Source organism: Limanda limanda, chromosome 22 (genome assembly GCF_963576545.1).
Source record: "Limanda limanda chromosome 22, fLimLim1.1, whole genome shotgun sequence".
Taxonomy (NCBI): Eukaryota; Metazoa; Chordata; class Actinopteri; order Pleuronectiformes; family Pleuronectidae; genus Limanda; species Limanda limanda.
The window spans coordinates 1723859-1745476 of NC_083657.1; the positions used below are offsets into that span (position 1 = coordinate 1723859).

At 41.9% G+C, this 21618-nt stretch overlaps 2 protein-coding genes across 2 annotated transcripts; both read right to left on the reverse strand.

Annotated features, from left to right (window-relative positions):
* Positions 1–3142: 3142 nt before the first annotated feature.
* On the reverse strand, positions 3143–6771 carry mrpl48 (mitochondrial ribosomal protein L48). The gene is made up of 8 exons (XM_061066335.1): positions 6628–6771; positions 5817–5875; positions 5554–5585; positions 5348–5436; positions 4722–4891; positions 3876–3978; positions 3689–3778; positions 3143–3382 (listed from the first exon to the last, which is right to left on the reverse strand). The coding sequence occupies exons 1-8, from the start codon at positions 6646–6648 to the stop codon at positions 3305–3307; spliced, it is 642 nt and encodes a 213-aa protein (XP_060922318.1). The 5' UTR covers positions 6649–6771; the 3' UTR covers positions 3143–3304.
* A 489-nt stretch (positions 6772–7260) lies between these two features.
* zgc:92594 (uncharacterized protein LOC436996 homolog) lies at positions 7261–12843 on the reverse strand. The gene is made up of 7 exons (XM_061066330.1): positions 12186–12843; positions 11321–11429; positions 10440–10535; positions 9520–9753; positions 9190–9212; positions 8798–8946; positions 7261–8626 (listed from the first exon to the last, which is right to left on the reverse strand). Exons 1-7 carry the CDS (start codon positions 12824–12826, stop codon positions 8319–8321), a joined length of 1560 nt encoding a protein of 519 aa, XP_060922313.1. The 5' UTR covers positions 12827–12843; the 3' UTR covers positions 7261–8318.
* Positions 12844–21618: the final 8775 nt, after the last annotated feature.

Below are 21618 nucleotides of genomic sequence, written 5' to 3' on the forward strand. Positions count from 1 at the left end.
ACTGCTATGACCTCTGGGTAAAGGTCGTCCTCTGTGTTTAAAACAAACGTGACTTCGGTGATTCCATAAAGCAAAAAAGGGCGAATTCCAGAATTTCCATTCTTGTACAAAACTATATCAGCGAAGGAGAAGTCGGGACATTGTATTTTATTTGTCTTTGTTTTATTTTGAAGTGCTGTGTGAATAGCAACTTGTGACTTTAGGTGTATTTGACCAAGTGACTTTTATTCCATTTTATTCCGTTTAGTTTGACTCTGAGTTCCCGTCGGCGACGTTAGTGAGTCTGTGGTAGTTTGAGAATCCGAAATCTGTTCAAATCAAAATGGAAAGACGCTAAAACGTATAATTCAGGTTAATCACTGAATAACTTAAGATTCATCCGAACATGGCCGTGCTGCCCCCCCCCACCCCCCCATGTTTGTGTTGCTCAGCGATTTCCTCCGTAGCCACCGGCACATAATATATCAACATATCAATCACTAATGATGTCAGAATTTGGATTTACATATCAACTTAGTGAATGCTGCAAAGTAAAAAACCTACTAAAGTACACGTGTGTATTTACGGTGAATACCTGAATAGAACCGATTTGTGGGTTGAGCCACAGCAGCTGAAGTAAGAGCCTGATACTGTTTCCAGGTTTTCACTTGTAAAACTAAACAATTAAAATTCAGACGAGATTCTCATTCTCCCTAAAGGATAAGACTGTTTTCTTTCTTCGTTTTATTCGGTTGTAAATATGTATTTTGAATATATATCACTGTGTTTGTTTTTTGAGATGGATTAATTTATTTAATGCCTGTGTGTTGTTGGTTTTCCGTGTCCTGGTTTTGTTTTACTAACTGGAAACGAGTCAGTGGGATGAAAAGTGGAGCAGAGCAGGCGGCGACACTTTCATAACACGTTCTTCTCTTCGGTGACGTTTCCGATTAATCTGCAACAACCAGAGGGAAAAAAGAAAACTCTCATTCCACTGTATTAACGGATGTGTAACATATTTTGTTTTACTGTGTCGTACTTGCTCAGACGTGTCGTGGTCACTGCTTGTAAAACGATTTTATTCAGAGTTTTAACGAATCATGACAAAAGAAAAGAGCGCTCACAAAAAACCATCACCCGCCATTTTGTTTGTACGTGTCGTCGAGTCGCTCGCACATCGCAACCGACCGCGGGAAACTGAGCGAAGATCGAGTCGCGATGCGGAGAAAAGTTTTCAGTCCTTTGAGATCAATTAACAAACCGGTTTCAAGTATTTTCCTCTTTCTTCTCGCTGGAAGAAACTAATTGGGTGAACAAATCTGTTCAATATTGAATAAATAAAAGATTTAATTGTGTTTAAACAACTCAGCAATAAGTACTTTGATTTAGTTTAAGAAGATCCAGAAACTGGAGATAGATAAAACTGCTGAAGAATCTTTACACGTTAGCCGACTAATTAAATGACAAAGTAAAGATTTCTAAAACAAAATGAAATAAAACTTTTAAAAACACGATCATTTAATATCGAATATTGAATTTCGTGATTGATTGATTTACTCTTTAGCGTCATTTCTTGAAATCTACTGTTTATATATTTAATATTGAACAATTGAGGCCCCGTAGATTCACTGGCTACGTTTAGTTCTGAATGTTTGAAGGCGACGGGAGAGACGGGATGTGATGAAGAGGAAGAAGAGGATGAAGAGTTTGAATTCAGATCAGAGCTGAGCAGACAGTGGAAGTAGTGACGAGTAGTTTCTGAGGTTTGAAGCCGTTAAGAGATGAGAAACATTTTGAATGTGGCAGTTCTTGCACTAGAGGCTGAACAGCGGTGAGATTAAAGTCGCTGGACGTTCCTGAATATTGTGAAAACCTTATTTTATGTTTTTCTTTTAATTTTGGCAAATACAAGTTTACATTTCCTGCACAAAATGGGTGAAAGTGAAAACTCCTTCTGATCTCCAGCCGCCGGGATCACGGCCTCACGCTCGACCTTTGCCGACTTCTCGTGATGTTTGTCGTGAAACAATCTTTGCGTCGGGTGTTTTCTGGCACGTGTGTGTTTTGCAGTAAAGGAAAAGAAGCTGATTCGAAGTCTGAGCTGATGTTTCCAGCTGGAGAGGTGTGGTCTGTCTCCGTGGTAACGTGAGGGGACAGGAGGTGTGAGCATTAACCAGATCATCTCAAAACCTCCAAGCGTATTAGTTCTTTAATCTCAGCTGCCAACTCGACCTTTAACCTCATCGATGTGAAATTGAACGATAGAATATTGTAAGAATATGAAATGCTGCAGGTGTGATAAGCAGTGGGAGGTTTTCTGCGCCGTCGGTTTAGACGTGTTCTCGGCCGACGTGCACGCGTCTGATTGGCTCAGAGGCGACGCAGCGACCCGGTGATGTCATCACGCCACTCATCCACTCATCGCCACGTGAACCCAGTCGGACGCCATGGACTCAACGCTGTTAGAAACTTTTGCTGAGATTTTCCTCTCACGGGGCAAAAGACGCACTTACGGATTTATTTTGCAGCGACTGCAATGAAATATGACATGAGGTGTTATTAAAGATAAATTCAAAGATGTGGCTTTTTGTCATGATTTAAATGAGACTGAACTGAAATTATGCCATTGTCATTGTGCTAAAATGAATATAAATATTATATATTAAAATATATTTGCTAACCTATGTTGTGTCGCTTGAATTTGCTTTTTGTCAAAGACGTTAAAAGATCTTGAAAATACAAAGATGTTGAGCAAAGAAAAATAATCAGTACATTCATTTTCATGTGGGAACGATTCCAGGTACTTGTACTTCAGTTTTGTATATTTCTACTTCAGGGGAAATATCCTCTTTTCACCACTAGTTCGAAAAAAAATTATAAACAATAATAAATTAAATATTACTTCGACCAATGAGCTCAGAAAAAAAATCCATCTCTACAACACTGCAGGCTTTTATTTGCTTTAAGAGATATTCTCAGCAGATCACCTAATACATCAATTTTAATATTTGTTTAAATAATAAATGGTGTCATCATCCTGTACAGAGAAGATCAGAGGATTTCTCTCATTTGTAATATTACTTCTTTGTCTTTTGTGATACTTTCCTGTGAAAGAGTATAAATGTTACTCTAATGCCACGTAACACAAAATCCTCAGAGCTGCTGCATTTCAAATACATTTTAATTTCTTAGAACAAGTTCATATATACTTTAATTTACAGAGCAGTTATCTGGAAGCGAACGTTCTCCTTGGACAACGTTCAGCCGAGACACCAGGGGGCAACACAGAGCGTGAGACAGGTCACATGAGCAGATCCCACAGCTCTCATTGGTTCATGTGAGACATGAGCTCCTGCAGCTCCGGACGAGCCTTGAAACGAGATTTGAAGTCGGCCTCTGTGTGCTGAGAGGAAGAGAAGAAGAAGAATGAGGGAGGTTATTGTTGAAATGGTCGAATCCAGTGTTAAAAATATGTGTTACAATTCATTTTCATAGAACGATCAACAGGCTCCAGAGGAAACAGCGGAAAAAACAACTAAATTTGCAGCAGAAAACACCTGAAAATATTAAATTTACTGTTAGAAGACCTCGAAAAAGCAGATAATTCTCACATCTGAAAACCTGGAGTCGTTTTAATTCATCTAATCGACAATTTACGTTCTCAGAGTATCCTGTTTCTCATGGATCTGCTGGTGGACGTCTCACTCACCTCGTGCACAGACAGCTGGACTCCCTCCGGTTGATGCTTCAAGAGAACGTCCATGAAGACGGGACAGACGGTCGTGCTCAGGCTGTTCAACTAGACGAGCAGACAAAAGAAACACGTTTTCCTCAGGAATCAAACGAGGCGGATGCTTCACGAGTTTGAAGGAAACGTGAAAGCTCGGGTTTCTCACCTGGACGACTCGCTCGTGCGTCTTCAGCACGGCGTCCACGAACATCTTGGTTCCGTGCTCCTGCATCAGCATCACTTCCGTGGTCTTGGTCGGCAACGCGTAGCTGCAGGGAAAACAGACGTTAGGAAAATACTCTTTCTAGGGACGGGAATCGGCAGGGACCTCCCGATACGATACTATCACGATACTTAGCCTGCGATACGATATGTATTGTGATTCTGTAAGTATTGCGATTCGATATTACGATTTCCTGGGATTTCTTTTGGTTATTTTTTTTTTTTTAAATACTGGACCATGGAAAAATGTTGAATCATTCCTTCAAATACAACACAGTCAAATTCACTGTTCAAGCTTTACAAGTTTTATTTAAAATATTAACATTAACTCAATGACTGCCGGGCAGCCAATAGAGAAAAGAAATAAAAATGTGCCCTATTATTGTATAGCCCCTGTCAACTGCACACAAACTGACAGATTAAGAAATGTAAGCCACTTAGGCTACTTTTAAACAATAAATAAAAGGTAAATTAAATAGAATGAATAAATGTTTACTTAGAATATAAACTTTGAAATAAACAAAAAGTAGGCTATTGTTGTTTGCAATAGCCTACTTCAAAAAAAAAAAAAATAGATTTGGGAGGCAGCATATCGATTTAAATTCGTCATTCACAAGAATCGCAATTTGAAACTGAATCGATTTTTTACCCCGTCTCTAACTCTTACGCTGTCAAAATGATTCGTCCGTCAGATTCTACAGTACAGTTATATATCAGTTACACTAGAAGCTTTGATTGTCTCTATAAGCAGCAGTTTGTCCTGAGGACAGCGTCTCAGTCCCGTCCTCACCACAGAGACACGTTGATGCGCAGCCGGTTGCACAGGTGGTGCACGTACTGCGTGTAGCGCTCCACCAGCGTCATGTCGTAGCCCGACACCTTCACGTTCAGCGTCCCGTACGTCGAGTCCGTCGCCATGACGATCTGCTTCATCTGGTGCCGGTCCTTCTTCTTCTTTTGCTGCAACAACACAAAACCAACGTGAGACGATTATCAGGGATGTGTTAAATTAACACATATATTATATTATACTGCATTACATTGCATATTGCAATTTGACACTGTTCACTGTTTTGCATTTCACTTTTTATATATTTTATATAGATATGTTTATGGCTAAATAAATGCTACCTTGTATAAATATTAGGAAAAAGTGAGTAAATATATATTGTTTATTATTGTTTTTCTTATGTGTGGTGTATTTATTGTGTTTTCATGTTTCTATGTTCATTGTATGCACCAATAACCAGAGCAAATTCCAGGTAGGTGTAAACCTACTTGGCCATAAATACCTTCTGATTCTGATTGGTTCTTACGACAGGGGATCAGGACAGGAGTTACACGAGTTTGCTTTATTGAAAAATAGATAAATACATTAAGAGAATAACTCAACAGAAAGTAGGCCCAGGGTCTCACCGTTCTCTTCTTGCTCAGGAGATACTTCCAGCTGCCGATCCCGTGCGTGGGCATGCTGTGGTATCGTCTCTCGCTCGAAGTCGCCGAGCCTGAAGGAAAACAAACGTCCGTTAAAGTACGAACACGACTCAAGAGAACAGGATCTATAGATCTGCTGGGACGTGGATCTGACTCCAGAGTTTTAAATCACACGAGTGTCGACTCACTCCAGACAGGAAGCTGGATGCTCGGTGTGTTCCTGCAGAAGACAAACACACAAATGGTTTCAGACGTTACACATTCACGCTGCTCTGTGTCTGTAAATATGAAGCATCTACAGTAAAGGAGACACATTATACTCAAGCTCAATGTAAGAATAAAACCAAAACCTGTACAATAATCATATAAACCAGGTTGTGATCCTGACAACACAACCTTCAGTTAAATGACGACACATGAGGATTAAAGAGCAAAGCAACAAAACACTCACCGAAACAAAGGAAGAGTTTGATTCATCAGGAAAACCTGACGAGTGAGAGACGCCTGCAGCTGAAGAAACACAACACGACAACGTCAAATATCATCTGGTGAACGTTTCATAAAACAGATAAATGACACAAGCATGAGGTCAAGTGAATTTCATTTATTTTCTGTTTTTTATCTGGTTCTGAATTGAATATTTTGGGGCTTTCAGATGTTTTGTTTCATAATAACATTTTACAAACAACTTAATCGATTAATAAAGTAAATAATCAGCAGATAGATTAGTGTAATACTTCATATTCAAATGAATCAATCGTTAATCGACTACATAACTGTGCAGCTGTTTGTATGATGGATCATTTGCTTCATGAGTCTTAAATGAAATTATGTTAAAAGAAGAACTGTGACTTCTTCAATAAACTGGATTGTTGACATGTTTCAAACACATGAATTTGATTCAATATGATCAGATTCTCACACATTTCATATTGTTACCAGCTGAGATGATTCTGGTTCTTTATCGACCATGAGATTAAAGCAATAGAGAAAATAACTCGTGATTAATTCATGAATTAACCTTAAAATGGATTATTTGCAAAGAAAACAAAGCTAACCAACATTAGCTTCATTAGCTGAACGATTCCCTTCGTGTTTCTTGTTAATAATCCACATTTATTTGTATTATTGCTTTTTGAGATTGTAAATAATCTTTAATTCAACTGAAGAAATTAATCCACAGAGACAGAAACTGACAGAAACGAGATTTGACCTCTGGGACAAAAAGCGACTTTCAGCGGAAACAGAAAAATAAAACTCACCTTCTGAAACACGTGATTCATGACTGGAAACTCCGTGGGTTCGATTCCAGAGAGAAACACCAGCGGGTTGTGTGTCTGTGACCGATCTACACTTTTATCAACACAACTCGGACACACATGCAAGACACTGGTCCGCACAGGAAATTAGTCCGTGCGCTGAGGCGCTCCGAGTGCAACACACGCCGGATAGAACAAAGGTTCCGGGGGAAAGATTCGAGTATTTCTGAGTTTAAAGATATTAAAATAAAAAATAATATAGATTGTAAATCATATACCACGTAAATATTCATAAATATCAATCACTTTCTTTCTTAAATAATGAATAATGCATTCTAAATATATTAAAATATAAAAGGGAATATACTAATTCCAATTTCCTTCATATGTGCTCCTCTTATTTTACCTAATCTCACTGTGGTGCAATATAAGTAATTTATATAAATAATTTGTATTTTATTTAGTTAATAATAGTATTTGTGTTAAGTTAAAAGTTTATTTTTTTCTTTCCAGCAGCTGTCTTCTACTTTAGATTATTATAGACACTATAACTACAATCAATGCCCTCGTTCTTTCATAGATATCTAAAAATAATAATTCAAACAAATGTGTTTTGGCTTCTTCATTGACAAAATAATCCAACCACAGTTTAATTGTGCACATATTTCATAAACACTGTAACAAAAAGGCAACTCCCCCATCAACCAGTTTTCAGCAAGCTTCATTTTTATATATGAATGGTTTTTGTTTGGCCGCTCACAAAATCACTCATATCAAAATAAAAATCAGCTTTTCACATTCAAAAGTTTCAGGCCCAACAAAGCAGGTTTTTTTTTGTAATAAAGTGCAAAATTCCACATCACCTGAAACTGATATTGTAGGAATAATATATGAAGAGTGCATAGGAATAATTAACAATATCTTAAACAATGCATCACCTCTTTTTAAAGCACAATGAATTATGAAAAGCAAAAGTCATCCCAGAGCCAATGTTAACTGTAACTTAGGTTAACGTCATGCCAAGCAAACACATTTATTAAAAGTACATCCTCACTCTTTGGTTTGCAATGTTCAAGTCGGACGTGAACTAAGCGATTCCCACGCCTCAGTCGTCTGATGCATCGGATCAAATTCAAATCAAATCAAATATCTTCTCAGGGTCGAATCTTTGAGCCGTTTTCGAGGATTCTGATGGAAAAGGCTTCTCATGGGAAACCCAAGGAATTCAGATATTTGTGCATCCAGGACTGGAAATTAATCTAAATAAAACTTATACCACTTGTTTTCTAAATTCACTCTTAAATCACATTCTGTTAATATACATTCATCTGCATGTGTAAATATCTACTGATGTAAAAACACTTTATAGAAGGAGACTCATTCTGCTCATGTCCAGGTGAAACACATTCAGAGCATCACGTGTCTCCTTCAGGTTTTAGTCAGTTTGCACCACAGGTCTGACGTGAGATTCTCTCCCAGTTGGATCTGAATCCGGCTGAATCGCAGCTCCGCCCCCTCACGTGGATCTCAGCTCCGCCCCCTCACGTGGATCTCAGCTTGCTGTGGAAGCTGTTCTGTCAGTGGGACATTCAGAGAGATGTGGGAACATCTGCTGCACTCACCCGAAGCCGAGTGTCAAAGTCAAAGTGCTTCAAGAAGGTGGAAAAATATATGTAAACAAATCACATCCTCGGTTAAACCACTCTCTCCTCCTCCTCTTCCTCCTCCCCCTCGCCCCATTCTATATCCTCTCCTTCCTCATCACTGTCCTCCTCCTCCTCCTCCTCCTCCTCCGGACTGTAAAGATCATCTGCCAGCTCCCTCTGGTTGGGTCCTTCCTCTTCATCCTCCTCCTCCTCCTCCTCGTCTTCCTCCACCTCGCCCTCGCTCCTCATGTCCTCCTCGCTGCTGTCGTTGAGGACATCGTCATCGTCTTCCTCCTCTGCCGCCTCTTCCTCCATCTCATCCTGCTCCTCCTCTTCCTCAAGTTCTGTTAGATGACCTGAAGGGTGGACAAATGTTTTTTTTGATTCAGTGAATTTTATAATCTTGTCCTGTAGCCTGACACCTTGAAACTGCACAAATAAGACTATTATATCAACAACACATTAAAATACAACGTGTTGTTTGAACATGTTTGATGATGTCAGCACTTAATTAGAAAATTACGTACACAAGGAATTTAAGGCGGCAACGATGCTACACTGGAGTTCTTCGTCCAGGAACTTCCTCATTTCTTCTTCCATCATCGATACGAGAACCTCCGTCTCCATGTCAACGTATTCTGGGTAGAACATGTTTCTCCTGAGCTGCCGACGGCACCTGAAACACACACACACACACACAAACACACACACACGAACACACACACACACAGTGGGGGTCAATGGTCATTGAGTCAGACCCCTCCACCTCCTGCACTCACCAAATATAGCAGCAAGCAAACAACAGGCAGAGAAAAACACACAATGCAGCACATTCCGTTTCCCCACAAAGTAAATCACACAACTAATAAGAGTACAACATCCACACAACTCAGATGTTGCCCCCCCCGACAGTACTCACTGTTTCCCTGTCGTCTTGTACGCCTGAAAAAGACACACAAACAGATGTCAAAAAGCTGATTTCAGCCAAACTGAAGTAATAATCGTAATATTTAATGTTTTTTTTTACTGCAATGATTTATTTGTGTAATTACTGAAAGTGAAACTGTTTTAAATCTGAGGACTTTCCACCAAAAGTTAATAAATGAGAATCTACAAAAAAGTAGAGAAACTCAAAGCGGATCTCGGTTCATATAAAGTCAAAGTTGGTTTTCCTCTTCAACACGAGCAGGTTCCAAAACGTCTGAACTTTCTCTCAGCTGTGATGTTTGTCATCAGAACTTCTTCTCACCTCGATGAAGCGGAAGGGATCGTTCTCCTGCGCCAGGACCTCCAGGCCGCAGCGAGCCTCCTGCAGCCGGGCCTGGTCCTGAGAGATCCTGGAGATGTTCTTCTGGATGGCGAGCCCGTTGGTGTCGCACTGAGAGCGCGTGCAGTCCCGCAGGCGGCCGACGAAGACGAGCACCTTGGCCTTCATCTCCTCGCCGAGTCGGTTCAGGCACTGCTCCGAGTCGTCCGTGAACTTCTGCACGAGCAGCACAAGAGACAGACCACTAGGTGAAGTCGTATATTAATATATATTATTCCATTATTATTATATCTTCCTCCCAGATCACTTCTCTTTCTTTGTGTTTTCAGACTGTACAGCCAACGTCTTAATGCTGCTGTCCATGGTGCTGAAACCACTACGAGCAACTTTGTGTGTAAGAAATACTCAAATCCAAAATAACACAAAACAGAAAAGAATGAATCAACAGAGGTTTTACATGTGAATCATTTAGAATATAGAGAATATTTAATCGTTGTGACGTATCCAGCAGCAAGTTGTATTTTAACAGATCTAATACGTATAAACTTATCAACTTTATAACAAAGGACAAACTCCGTGCTCGCCAGTCAGCTGGTTTCCATTCCACTGTTTCTATTGGTCGCTCGTGATGGTTCACAATGATTTATCGCTGTTTGCTGCTTATCGAGAATAAAACTAGAACACATGACCTCATCCATGAATACGACGGACGACTCCCATGATCCCACTCTTCTTCATAACTTTATCAATATAAATCTCTTGTTCCTGTTGGATGAGCTCATGTTTCTCTTCTCGATCTCCCTGAGTTTTGAGTATTTGTTTGTTTTTGGACTGATGGTTGGAAGTTGACCTGCGTGACCTCGGCCTCTGGAGGGCGGATCAGGTGATGAACCTGTTCTTACCTTGTTCTGTCTCTCCTTCTCCCGCTGCTCCTGCAGTTTCTTCTCCGCCATGCTGTGCTTCCTCTCCACCCGGTACAGCTGCTTGTCCAGTGTGAGCTGGAGAGAGAGACCTCATGAAATACACTACTTCATTTCAAGACGTTCAAAGTGTGAATGCTTACTAACGCACCGTTATCAATTTAGCTGCAAACTACTACAAAGTGTTTGTTGCCACGGTTATTAAGCAACTCTGAATACATTCATACATAAAGATATATATAAACAACAAATATACTTGTAATTTAAAACCATAGAATTACAGATTAATTTATGAGTAAATCGAATCAGAAACGTCAGAACTGTTCATTACGTGGACGAACAAATGACACAGCGATAACTAATCGGAGGAGAAGTTCTAGTTAGTTACTTTAGTTACTTTAGTTACTTTAGTTAGTTTTATGGACTTTAATGTGTCAAATTGAATTCAAGACTTCTGTCTTTGTGAGGAAACCGGTTGTCGGCTGATTCTGAACAACCAGCAGAATTCAACCGGCTCTGAACAACAAAGTGGAAGCCTCTCACAGGAAGTGGGTTACACTGAGCTGGAGAAAGAGGCCAGAGTCATGTGACGCCTCCATTCATGGCACACACACACACACACAACACAAACACACACACTACAATGAACAACAATATTCATTCATTCATTCCAGACCCTTCACAGGACTTTGTGTGAGACCAACAATGAAGTGAGAGTGAATGGAACACGGTTCAGAACCCGGAGCTGCAACATGTTGGATCATCATCTTAAGTTTTAACCACAAAGATCAACACACGTGTGTGATTCTTTCTCCATGTAATGATACACACTGTGTGTGTAGGACCCGTGACGGGAGCTGTACCTTGAGATCTTTCATTGTGTTCTTCAGGGTCTTCATAGTGTGTCCTGAGTGTTCTCCTTCTATGGTGCAGGCGTTACACACACACACCTTGTCGTCCATGCAGTAGTACCTGGAGGCGACACACACACAGAGTGATCACAACCACAGACACACAAACCGGCTGAGAACGTGTGGGTCCCTCCTAGGGGTGTCACGATACCAAAAATTCAGTAGTCGGTGCCAATGCCAGTAAAATAACACGATTCTCGATGCCAATTTCGATACCACGGTAAAAAAAAAGTGCATTATTTGGATGTTGTTAATGTCATATACGGTAATTCAATGTGCCTGCGCTGCGCATATACTGAGGGTTATACGGTAGTTGGGGTCGCATGTGAGTGACGCTTTGTTGTGAGACACGTTATGCATTAAATGATACATCTGCCTCACGCCGGGTTTACACCGGACGCTGAAGCGACGCCAAAGCGACTCGTCAGCGCAGCACCAAGCCTTAAATAACAGCTGGCTCCCGTCCACTCCCATGCGCCGCTTCAGCTTCCGGTGTAAACAACCATGTGCCGGCGTTGCTTCCGTGTCCGGTGTAAACCCGGCGTCAAACGCAAAGTACTTCCATACCCGACTCTTTGTGCCTTTTTAATAAACAAGTCGAGGTGGGGCGAACGCTGCAGCCGCAGTTGCCGTCTTGGTTTTCAGAATGTAAACGTCGACTGGCGCAGCACCGATGCTAATGCTAAGTTGCTAACAGCTGCTGGCATCGAAGCTACGGTGCTTCAAACACTTGGGCATCGGCATCGTTTTGTTATGTTAGTATCGACAGGTATCGTAGGTATCGGTTCTCGTGACATCCCTAGTCCCTCCCTCCTACCTGTAGATCTCATCGTGCGCTGGACACTTCCTCTTCCAGAAGTCGAAGATGGGTTCCGTCAGCGGATGCTCGCAGAACGCCGGCAGCTCCAGGTGTGGCTTCACGTGCTCCTGGCACATCGACACCTCGCACTTCAGACACGTCTTCACCGCAAACATCGACCCAGCGGCAGCGGCAGCGGGACCAGCGGCAGCGGCAGCAGCACCAGCAGCGGCAGCTCCGTCTCCTTCATGAGAAACAGCAGCAGCAGAGGAGGCGTCGCCCTCACCGCTGGCGCCCGGCGCCTCCGCCGACGGGCAGTAGTCACACGGCACCACACACACACTCCCAGAGGACGCCGGCAATCCTCTGGGTTTCACACCTGAGGCAGATTCGGCCGTGGCTCTGCGCCTGAGGCGGTAGTCGTCGGCAATATTGGCGAGTTTGAAGTTCTTCTGGAAGCTGGTGGTACAGCGGTGGCTGTCGCGGCACTCGGGGCAGCGGAACCTGCCGCGCTCCGCCTGCCGCTTCAGCCGGTCGAGGCAGGTCTTGCAGAAGTTGTGGCCGCAGGGAAGCAGGAAGGGGTCGCGGTAAAGGTCAAGGCACACCGGGCAGGTGAGCTCCTCCTGCAGGACGCTGGTCTCTAACCGGGCCGACGCCATGTCCACATCCAGGCTGGAGAGAGACGGAGACACAGGAGACGGAGACACAGGAGACGGAGGACGGGAGAGGACACTGTTACTTACTGAGTTCAACTCAAACGTTTAAATCAGTTAAACCTGACGTCAAACTGAGAGAACTCGTGAATAAATTTTCTCTTTTAATGTTTATTACTTGTATTCAGATAAGCTGAATAATAATAATAATAATAATAATAATCATAATAATAATAATAATAATAATAATATTACAGGTGGGTCTCACGCTGCCTCGTGGGTCAGAGACGTCTCTGATCCTTCACCTCTTATCTGCCATGTTGTTTCTACCAGGAGACACTGAGGTCACTAATCTGCTGCTGAGCCACAGAGAGACAGACAGGTAGAGAGAGAGAGAGAGAGAGAGAGAGAGAGAGAGAGAGAGAGAGAGAGAGAGAGAGAGAGAGAGACAGATGGGCAGAGAGGGAGAGAGAGAGAGACAGAGAGAGACAGAGAGAGACAGACAGACGGGCAGAGAGACAGAGAGACAAACAGGTAGAGAGAGAGAGAGACGGGAAGAGAGAGAGAGAGAGAGAGAGAGAGAGAGAGAGACGGGCAGAGAGATAGAGAGAGAGGCAGAGAGACAGACGGGTAGAGAGACAGAGAGAGAGAGACAGAGAGACAGGTAGAGAGAGACAGAGAGATAGACAGAGAGAGAGACAGAGAGATAGACAGACAGGCAGATATACAGGCAGAGGAAGAGAGGCAGGCTGAGAGAGAGAGAGAGAGAGAGAGAGAGAGAGAGAGAGACAGAGAGGTGGAGAGAGAGAGACAGACGGGCAGAGAGACAGAGAGACAGGCAGAGAGACAGACGGGTAAATAGAGTGTGAGAGAGCGAGACAAACAGAGGGAGGGGGAGAGAGAGAGAGAGAGAGAGAGAGAGAGAGAGAGAGAGAGAGAGAGAGAGAGAGAGAGAGAGAGAGAGAGAGGGAGAGGCAGAGAGAGAGACAGGCAGCTCACCTTGATACCGTTAAGACTTTAACGTCCCTCTTTATCTGTGTTCCCCGGATGTAGAGTCACGGTGCACCTGTCCCCCGGTCAGTTAGCATGGAGCTGTCCCCCGGTCAGTTAGCACGGAGCTGTCCCCCGGTCAGTTAGCATGGACCTGTCCCCCGGTCAGTTAGCACGGAGCTGTCCCCCGGTCAGTTAGCATGGACCTGTCCCCCGGTCAGTTAGCATGGACCTGTCCCCCGGTCAGTTAGCATGGACCTGTCCCCCGGTCAGTTAGCATGGAGCTGTCCCCCGGTCAGTTAGCATGGACCTGTCCCCCGGTCAGTTAGCATGGAGCTGTCCCCCGGTCAGTTAGCATGGAGCTGTCCCCCGGTCAGTTAGCATGGACCTGTCCCCCGGTCAGTTAGCACGGAGCTGTCCCCCGGTCAGTTAGCATGGACCTGTCCCCCGGTCAGCTATCTGTCCTCCTCGGGCCGGGACACCTTCCTGTCCTCGGTCTGTCTTCTGCTGCTTCGCGGGAATCGAACGTTTGACGAGAGAAACGAAAGCGACCAGGAACTGCGGAGAAAAGGTTGCCTTCACGGACCCTCGGAAATTCTCTAGTTTACACCTGGGTCCGTGACGCGGCGTCCGGGTTCTACTTCTTTGTTCTGGACATTTATTGTTTTGTTTTCTACAGGATGAAAGTGTATATATAATAGTAGTTATAATAATAATAACGATTTTGTTTGTATACCACTTTTCAATACAAGTAACACAGTGCTCTATAACAAACGATATGAAACTCACAATCAAAATAACAATAATAGTAACTACTAATAACCAGTGGTGGGAAGTAGCGAAGTAGAAATAGTCCGTTACTGTAGTTAAGTAGATTTTTCACATATCTGTGCTTTACTTGAGTACTGATTTTCCTGACGACTTTTAACTTTTACTAGCTACATTTGAACACAAATTTCTAACATCCACATTTAAGCGTAACGATTTGCAAAGCAACCAATGTAAAAAAAAAAGTGCAAATAGGATATTGTTAAAAATATATTCTCACTGTTTGTATAACACAGCACAACGAGGATATCCGTGAGAAGACAAACACATTTGAAGCGTAACCAAATATACATAAGGCGTTTGAGCTGGGCCTGCGACAGGTGAGTACTTGAGACCTTTCTGCGAGTCGTCTGTGCCTAGAACTTGTTTCCCTTTGCTGAGTTATCATAAGGGGCAGTGTGTATCATTCCAGCTTCTGATGAAAGGTCCATGTTTAGGGATATTTACAGAATTATTTAGTGGTTATATTGTGGTCTATTAGTGTTCTTACGTAGACGCAAGAGGCACTTGTTTATTCTGTTGTGTTGATTCTTTGTTGTCCCTAGAAGTTTGTATAGACTATAAAAAGCACTTTGCATTTTTAATTTTGGTGCTTGTACTTTTACTTTTGATACTTAAGTACATTTCAACACCAGCTGCTTTTGATACTCAAGTACATTTAATATGAGGTACTTTAAGACTTTTACTCTAGTCACATTCTGACGGGTGACTTTTACTTTTACCGGAGTCTCTTTCAGGTAAGATATCTGTACTTTTACTCAAGTATGGCTTTCAAGTACTTTATCCACCACTGCTACAATAATAATATAGAGACTGATAATAAATCCAATAGACACCACATGATAAAAACTTTATTATAAAGAAGAAGAACGGGTTCTCTCCCCTGGTAAAAACCTTTTTAGTTGAAATGGAAATTAATTTTGTAATAAATAAATCTGGATGCTTAAGAGAGTGAATACCTGGCCAGTAGAATTCAATGGGGGAAAAAAATAATTTTTGTAAATAATAAACACAACCACAAAATCAGTTTTAAAACCCAAATATTTATATATGCAAGTAGGCTGTATTTGAGAGAAATGTCTTTAATATCTTTATCACATAAGATTGAGACATATTTTCTTAAGAATATCCAAACATTACAACAAATCTGATTAATGTCAATCACATTTGACCCATGCATCGATAATTCAGAGTCATGACTGAAAAAAAATAAGATAAAAGTTGGGGTGCTTTAGGGAAAAGTTACACTTAGTTTTCATGAATCCAAAAATATTTCACACGAGAATCATGGCTTTCAAGGTACCGATGGTGATCTGTTGGTAATTCCATCACTTGTTGAGCTGGGTCGAGATCCCAAAGTGTTCCTGGTCAGTCATTGTTCACATGAGGGACTCCTACTTAGAAGAGGAAAGGACCCTTAATGTTGAAGCCAAGATAGACGAGCGTGGCACCCAATGTTGGAACCTTTACTTTCCACCCTCCGGCACAAACTAACGCTTTAATGTCCTCAAACCTGACCGGGCGAAGGATGTTTTGGATTTCCGGCACTTGCCACACGTCACCGTTCTTCCACATGTTTTCAATCCGACTTGTTTTCTTAAAATTAGTTCGACATTTTTCACCCGCCAGCTCAGCGTCCACCGTTTGTTCCACGATTGCATCCAGCCGTGATTTGTGAATCCATTTGCTCAGTCCAGAGCCCTTTCCCAGAAAAAACAGAGGCAAAAGGTAACGGGATCGGAGGTACTTGGCATAACTGGACCTTTCATAGGCTTCTACCATGAAGGTGACATACTGACATAGGCCTGAGTCAGAACCAAGGTCAAGAGGCAGCTGTCCAGGCTGCCCATCTGTGGGCACTTGTTCCACTTCTTCATCGTCCTCGTCCTGCACCACCGGAGGCTGCTCCTCAGGGAACCACAGCAGCAGCACCAACAGGTAGAACTCTGGACTTCCTCCTCCTTCCTGCCTCCTTTCTGTGGCCAAGAATCTCAAATTGATAGTTTGGAGTTCTTTCACAGAGGCGAGATGAGGAGAATCCGGAATCCTGTTGCTCAAGATGATGTTGGAGAGGATGTACCTCTCTGCTACTTGGACTTCATCAACATTTTCCTCATAGTCGTTTTTTAACTTGCGTTGGATTTCCTCTAAATCAAACCCTGATTTCTCCTCCTCCCGAAATCTTGCTCTTTTCCCCCTGGACCTGAAAAGGCCTTGATTCAAACACTCAAGAAGACCTGCGAAGCTGGTGGATTCAGCTGCTGCTTCTGTTGTGTAATATTTGTAACATTTTGCCACAACCTTCCAGATGAAATCTGGCTCTAAAGTTGTCTCGTCGGGCTTCGAGTAGGTCAGGTACCACTCAAAGAATTCAAACTTGGCTTCAACTTCCATTATCTTGTTTTGGATTAAAGAATCCTTGTGTGTCTGATCTCTGAGTTTATCAAAAGCGATCTTTGCCACTTGAAGGAAGCCGAAAAGGCCCCAATGGTTGAAAGTATCTTCTGTGTGGGGCTCTTCATTGTCTGCTTTCCTCTCCACATCTTTAAATGCTTTGAAGGCCTCGTCTGCCATGCTCATGATTTCTTCTGGTCCCTCACCCTTCCAAAACAAACGGCTCTTATAAACCTGCCCAAGAGTGTCAGCTATGCGAGAGATGTCTGGAGCTCGATCAATGGCTTCATTTGCCCATTTTTCAGCTTTTACATAGTCAGATGGTTCTTTAGCAATGTAATAGAGACGAGAAACATGTTGGGGGAAAATGGCCTTCTCTGTGAAAATTGTTGACGCTTCCTTCAAGACTAAAAGAGCTTCGTCACAACTCTCATGCTCCAGTATATCTTCAACCAACCTTGAGAACTTCTCTTTGCGTTTCCCCACCATTTCTCTCTTTGTCAGCAGATCTTTGATTAACTGGAGAACATGTGGTTCGACCTGAGCTCCACAAAGTGAAGACATAATGTTTTTCACTGTATCACTCCTGGGAATCCCAATGTCAGCCATTACCTGCACAGCCTTTTGTGCAGATACCTGGTCAATCATACATACACGTTTGTGTTTAGGCTTGCGACCGGATATTCTGATGAAATTGGTAAAAGACTCCATTCTGTGTTCAAATGGGATAGGATCAGGTGGGCCAAGAATCTTTTGACACTCAGACATCAGGAGGTAGGACCGAGGATTATACGCCCTCAGCAGCGCCAACATACAGAACAGTCGCGTGTTGGTGGATGTGAGGTTTTCTTTCATATACAAAACGCAGGGCTCAACCAATGATATCTCTCTACGACGCTCCATTGTGTTGCTTTATCGTATTGTGAAGCTAAATTTTGTGTTACAAGGCTTATTGTTGTAATTGGAGTGAGGCAAGAATCTTTTGTATTTCTCTCTGGTTCTCTCAGGTCAGTGCAGCAGCATTTAAAAACCTGAGGAGGAGAGAACACAGCTTGTATTCATCTCATTTCAAACACACAATAATTTATATAGCAAATTTTAATCATTATATAATAAACTTTAATGAGAGTAAGACAAGTTTTCATTTTAATCTTACCACAACATTCCCCTCATGCTCAGCGGTACTTTGTGTTTTGTGCTAATTGGAGAATGCTAACATGCTAAACCAAGACAGTGAAAATGGTGAACATTATAATTCCTAAAAGTAGCATGTTAGCATTTAGCTGGTACTTTAGCCTCGTGTGTAAGAGCAGAATTAACAGCTTGTTCATTTAAGTTAATTTAATTAATTAGTCAGTTAATTAACTTCTCTATTTAGAGCCATGCAGTGACTCACCAGCAAGAGATGTTGTCAACAACCTGGAAACCAGTTGTTCTTCTTCACGTTTTACAGCAAATCTATTAAATGAAAGATCAGCGACTTATAATCAGCAGCTTATAAACCCAGCATCAACATATATGCTGATGATTTGGTTTAATTTATGCCCAAATATATTTGGCTGAAATATATAGAATTAAATATAACACCCCAACGATATAAAGAGTTTAATTCATAAAAAAAAGAACATGTTGGAAAAGCTCCAGTAAGATACAGACAAATTTTCTACATCAGAAAAATCAATAAACAATTATCAACAAACGTTAATGCAAATCGTTTTACCTGATTGAGATCCAGCTGGTGTGTGTTTGACTGCAGATCCCCGGTGATGGAACTTATAAACACGTTGGAGCCACTCCCTCTGCATTCTGTTCATAGTTCATGCCTCCCTTGTGATCCAGCATTTTAATGACAGCAGATCACTTGTCGATGCGTCACTAGAACTAATCTTAAAAGCTTGACTGACCAGATGCCATCTTACCTACAAGGTGCATTTACGTGGAAATGAAACTTCAGTTCGTTTCCTGTAAACGGTCGAACACAGTATCATTCTGAAACTGTTCAGTTTATGGTGAAATGATCTAAACCCAAAGCAGCATTCCTATCTACGAAATAAATACGCATTATATAGCAAACATTGAAAGTTGCGTATAGCCTGTAAAGTCCTCGTCTATCATCCAAAGAACATCATATAGATATGAACATATTATCTAAAGCAGATTCAAATATTTCTAACAGGACACGGTGCATGTGTACGTTTAATTTAAGGAGCAAAGATACAGTATTAGAATCATCACAAAATCTTCAATTCAACCCACTTTCACGTGCTGGGGTAAAGTTTACAAGTTTTTATAACTGTTTAAAGTATTTCTGTGGTATAAGAAACTTTGTAAATGTTAAAAGATTATGAAACAGTTTTAATTTCACAACCCGCCCATGACCTCAACAGTTGTCCTGGATCAGTAGGTGCACCTCATTCAAATTCCTGTGATGAGAAAGAAATTAAACTTCTCAATTAAATTAGCACAAAGGAAAGTTGAAAGTTGAAGATATTTGTCGTCACTTTACAAGAATCAAAATGTAAAAGCGTAATTTCCTTTGTCTAAACACAGATTTCATGTCTCCTTTTTAAAAGCACATTTTGTAATAACACAGCCGATGTCTGTTTCTTACAAATAAAGATTTAAATGTACATTTATCGGTCATACTCCGGAGTCTCGTCTCCACCTGCTGAAAAAAACGTGACAAATCACCCAACTTTTCCTGCACTGCACCCACAGAGAGAACTCAGCCTTCTTTGTAACGTGAATGTACTCGTGACTCGAATGTCAGGAATGTGTCAAGGACATCAAGAGCTCTCTTTCGCTTTCTCTCTCTTTGTCTCTCTCTCTCTCTCTCTCTCTTTTCTCTGATCACCAACCAGTCGGACCACACTGTTTCTGGTTCCAGAGGTTACTTCCCGTAAATGAGGAGTTTTTTCCGTCCACAGTCGCTGCTCATTGTGGGAACTGTTGGTTTCTCTATAATCTTTAAGGTCTTAACCTTCTATGTAAAGCATCTTGAGATAATGTATATTATGATTTGGGTCGTATAAAAATAAAATTGAATTGAGCTAGTGTCAATTTGTCTTTCGCAAATGTGGCTGCATATAAATCATATACACTGGGTTTATAAATCTGGAACCTCTTGTAGGATTGAATCTTAGGCAAACTTCTAGGCATTTCAAATCTTACTCTTACAGATGTTTAAGTTGAAAGTTCGGCTCTGGTTATTAGTCATTTACTCCGTAGTCAATTCTCCGGATCTTTCCGTTTTTCCAGACGCCTTGTCAGGAGGAGAGGAAACAGACCATTGAAAACTACAATTCCATTTCATTTTATTACAAAAACAAAAACAGGATTTTCAGAATTAATAGTACAACATATCTACTCAGAATGAAAGAAAAAGGGACAGAGGAGAAGAGCGAAGGAGACAGTTTGTGTTTCTGTCTGCAAACGTTTACAAACCCGTTCAAATAAGTATTATCAGAAAATGTGTGTCTGCCCTTCACTGACCAACACGAACATAAGGGCCGTCTACGTCTTTATACACATCGAGTGTGTGTGTGTGTGTGTGTCTAAGAAGCGTTCGGGCGACAAGAGCCAGTTGGGGTCGGAGGGAGGGTCAAGGGTCAGCTAGGGTTTGGCAGCTGTCCTCCTCGGGCCGGGACACCTTCCTGTCCTCAGTCGGTCTTCTCCTGCTTCGTGGGAATCGAACGTTTTATTTGACGAGAGAACGAAAGGACGAGGAACTGCCGAGAAAAAAGGTTGCCTTCACGGACCCTCGGAAATTCTCCTGTTTACACCTGGGTCCGTGACACGGCGTCCGTGTTCTACTTCTTTGTTCTGGACATTTATTGTTTTGTTTTTTCAAAAGGGATCTTTGCCACTTCAAGGAAGCCGAAAAGGCCCCAATGGTTGAAAGTAGCTGCAATGCTTGCAGTACCTTCTGTGTCCATCTGGAGGGGCATCTCCTTGTCTGCTTTCCTCTCCACATCTGTAAATGCTGTGAAGGCCTTGTCTGCCATTCTCATGATTTCTTCTGGTCCCTTACCCCTCCTCAACAAAAGGCGTTTAATCTTCCTGAGGTGGGACTCCTCAGGTGGCGTTGTAGGCAACAAATATTACCCATAGTTTGCACATCGCTACATTCTGCTTTTACATAGTCAGATGGTTCTTTAGCAATGTAATACAGACGAGAAACAACTTGGGGGAAAATGGCCTTCTCTGTGAAAATTGTTGACGCTTCCTCCAAGACAAAAAGTGCTTCGTTACAGCTCTCGTGCTTCAGTATATAGTCAACCAACCTTGAGAAATTATCTTTGCATTTCCCCACCATTTCTCTCTTTGTCATCAGATCTTTGATGAACTGGAGCCACTCCCTCTGCATTATGTTCATAGTTCATGCCTCTCTTGTGATCCAGCATTTTAATGACAGCAGATCACTTATCGATTGCGTCACTAGAACTAACCTTAAAAGCTTGACTGACCAGATGCCATCTTACCTACCAGGTGCATTTACGTGGAAATGAAACTTCAGTTCGTTTCCTGTAAACAGTCGAACACAGTATCATTCTGAAACTGTTTAGTTTATTGTGAAATGATCTAAA

Bases quoted from the DNA above. Each gene is read 5' to 3' on its own strand.
- mrpl48 (XM_061066335.1), bottom strand. From the start codon at position 6,648: ATGAATCACGTGTTTCAGAAG. The intron at 4,892-5,347 runs GTGAGACCCTGG...GTGTTGTTGCAG, and splicing joins TCCTGAGCAAGAAGAGAACG to CAAAAGAAGAAGAAGGACCG. The intron at 3,383-3,688 runs GTGAGTGAGACG...TCTTCCTCTCAG, and splicing joins TCCAGCTGTCTGTGCACGAG to CACACAGAGGCCGACTTCAA.
- zgc:92594 (XM_061066330.1), bottom strand. From the start codon at position 12,826: ATGGCGTCGGCCCGGTTAGAGACCAGCGTCCTGCAGGAGGAGCTCACC. The intron at 9,213-9,519 runs GTGAGAAGAAGT...TGTCTTTTTCAG, and splicing joins ATCCCTTCCGCTTCATCGAG to GCGTACAAGACGACAGGGAA. The intron at 8,947-9,189 runs GTGAGTACTGTC...TGTGTGTTTCAG, and splicing joins TACAAGACGACAGGGAAACA to GTGCCGTCGGCAGCTCAGGA.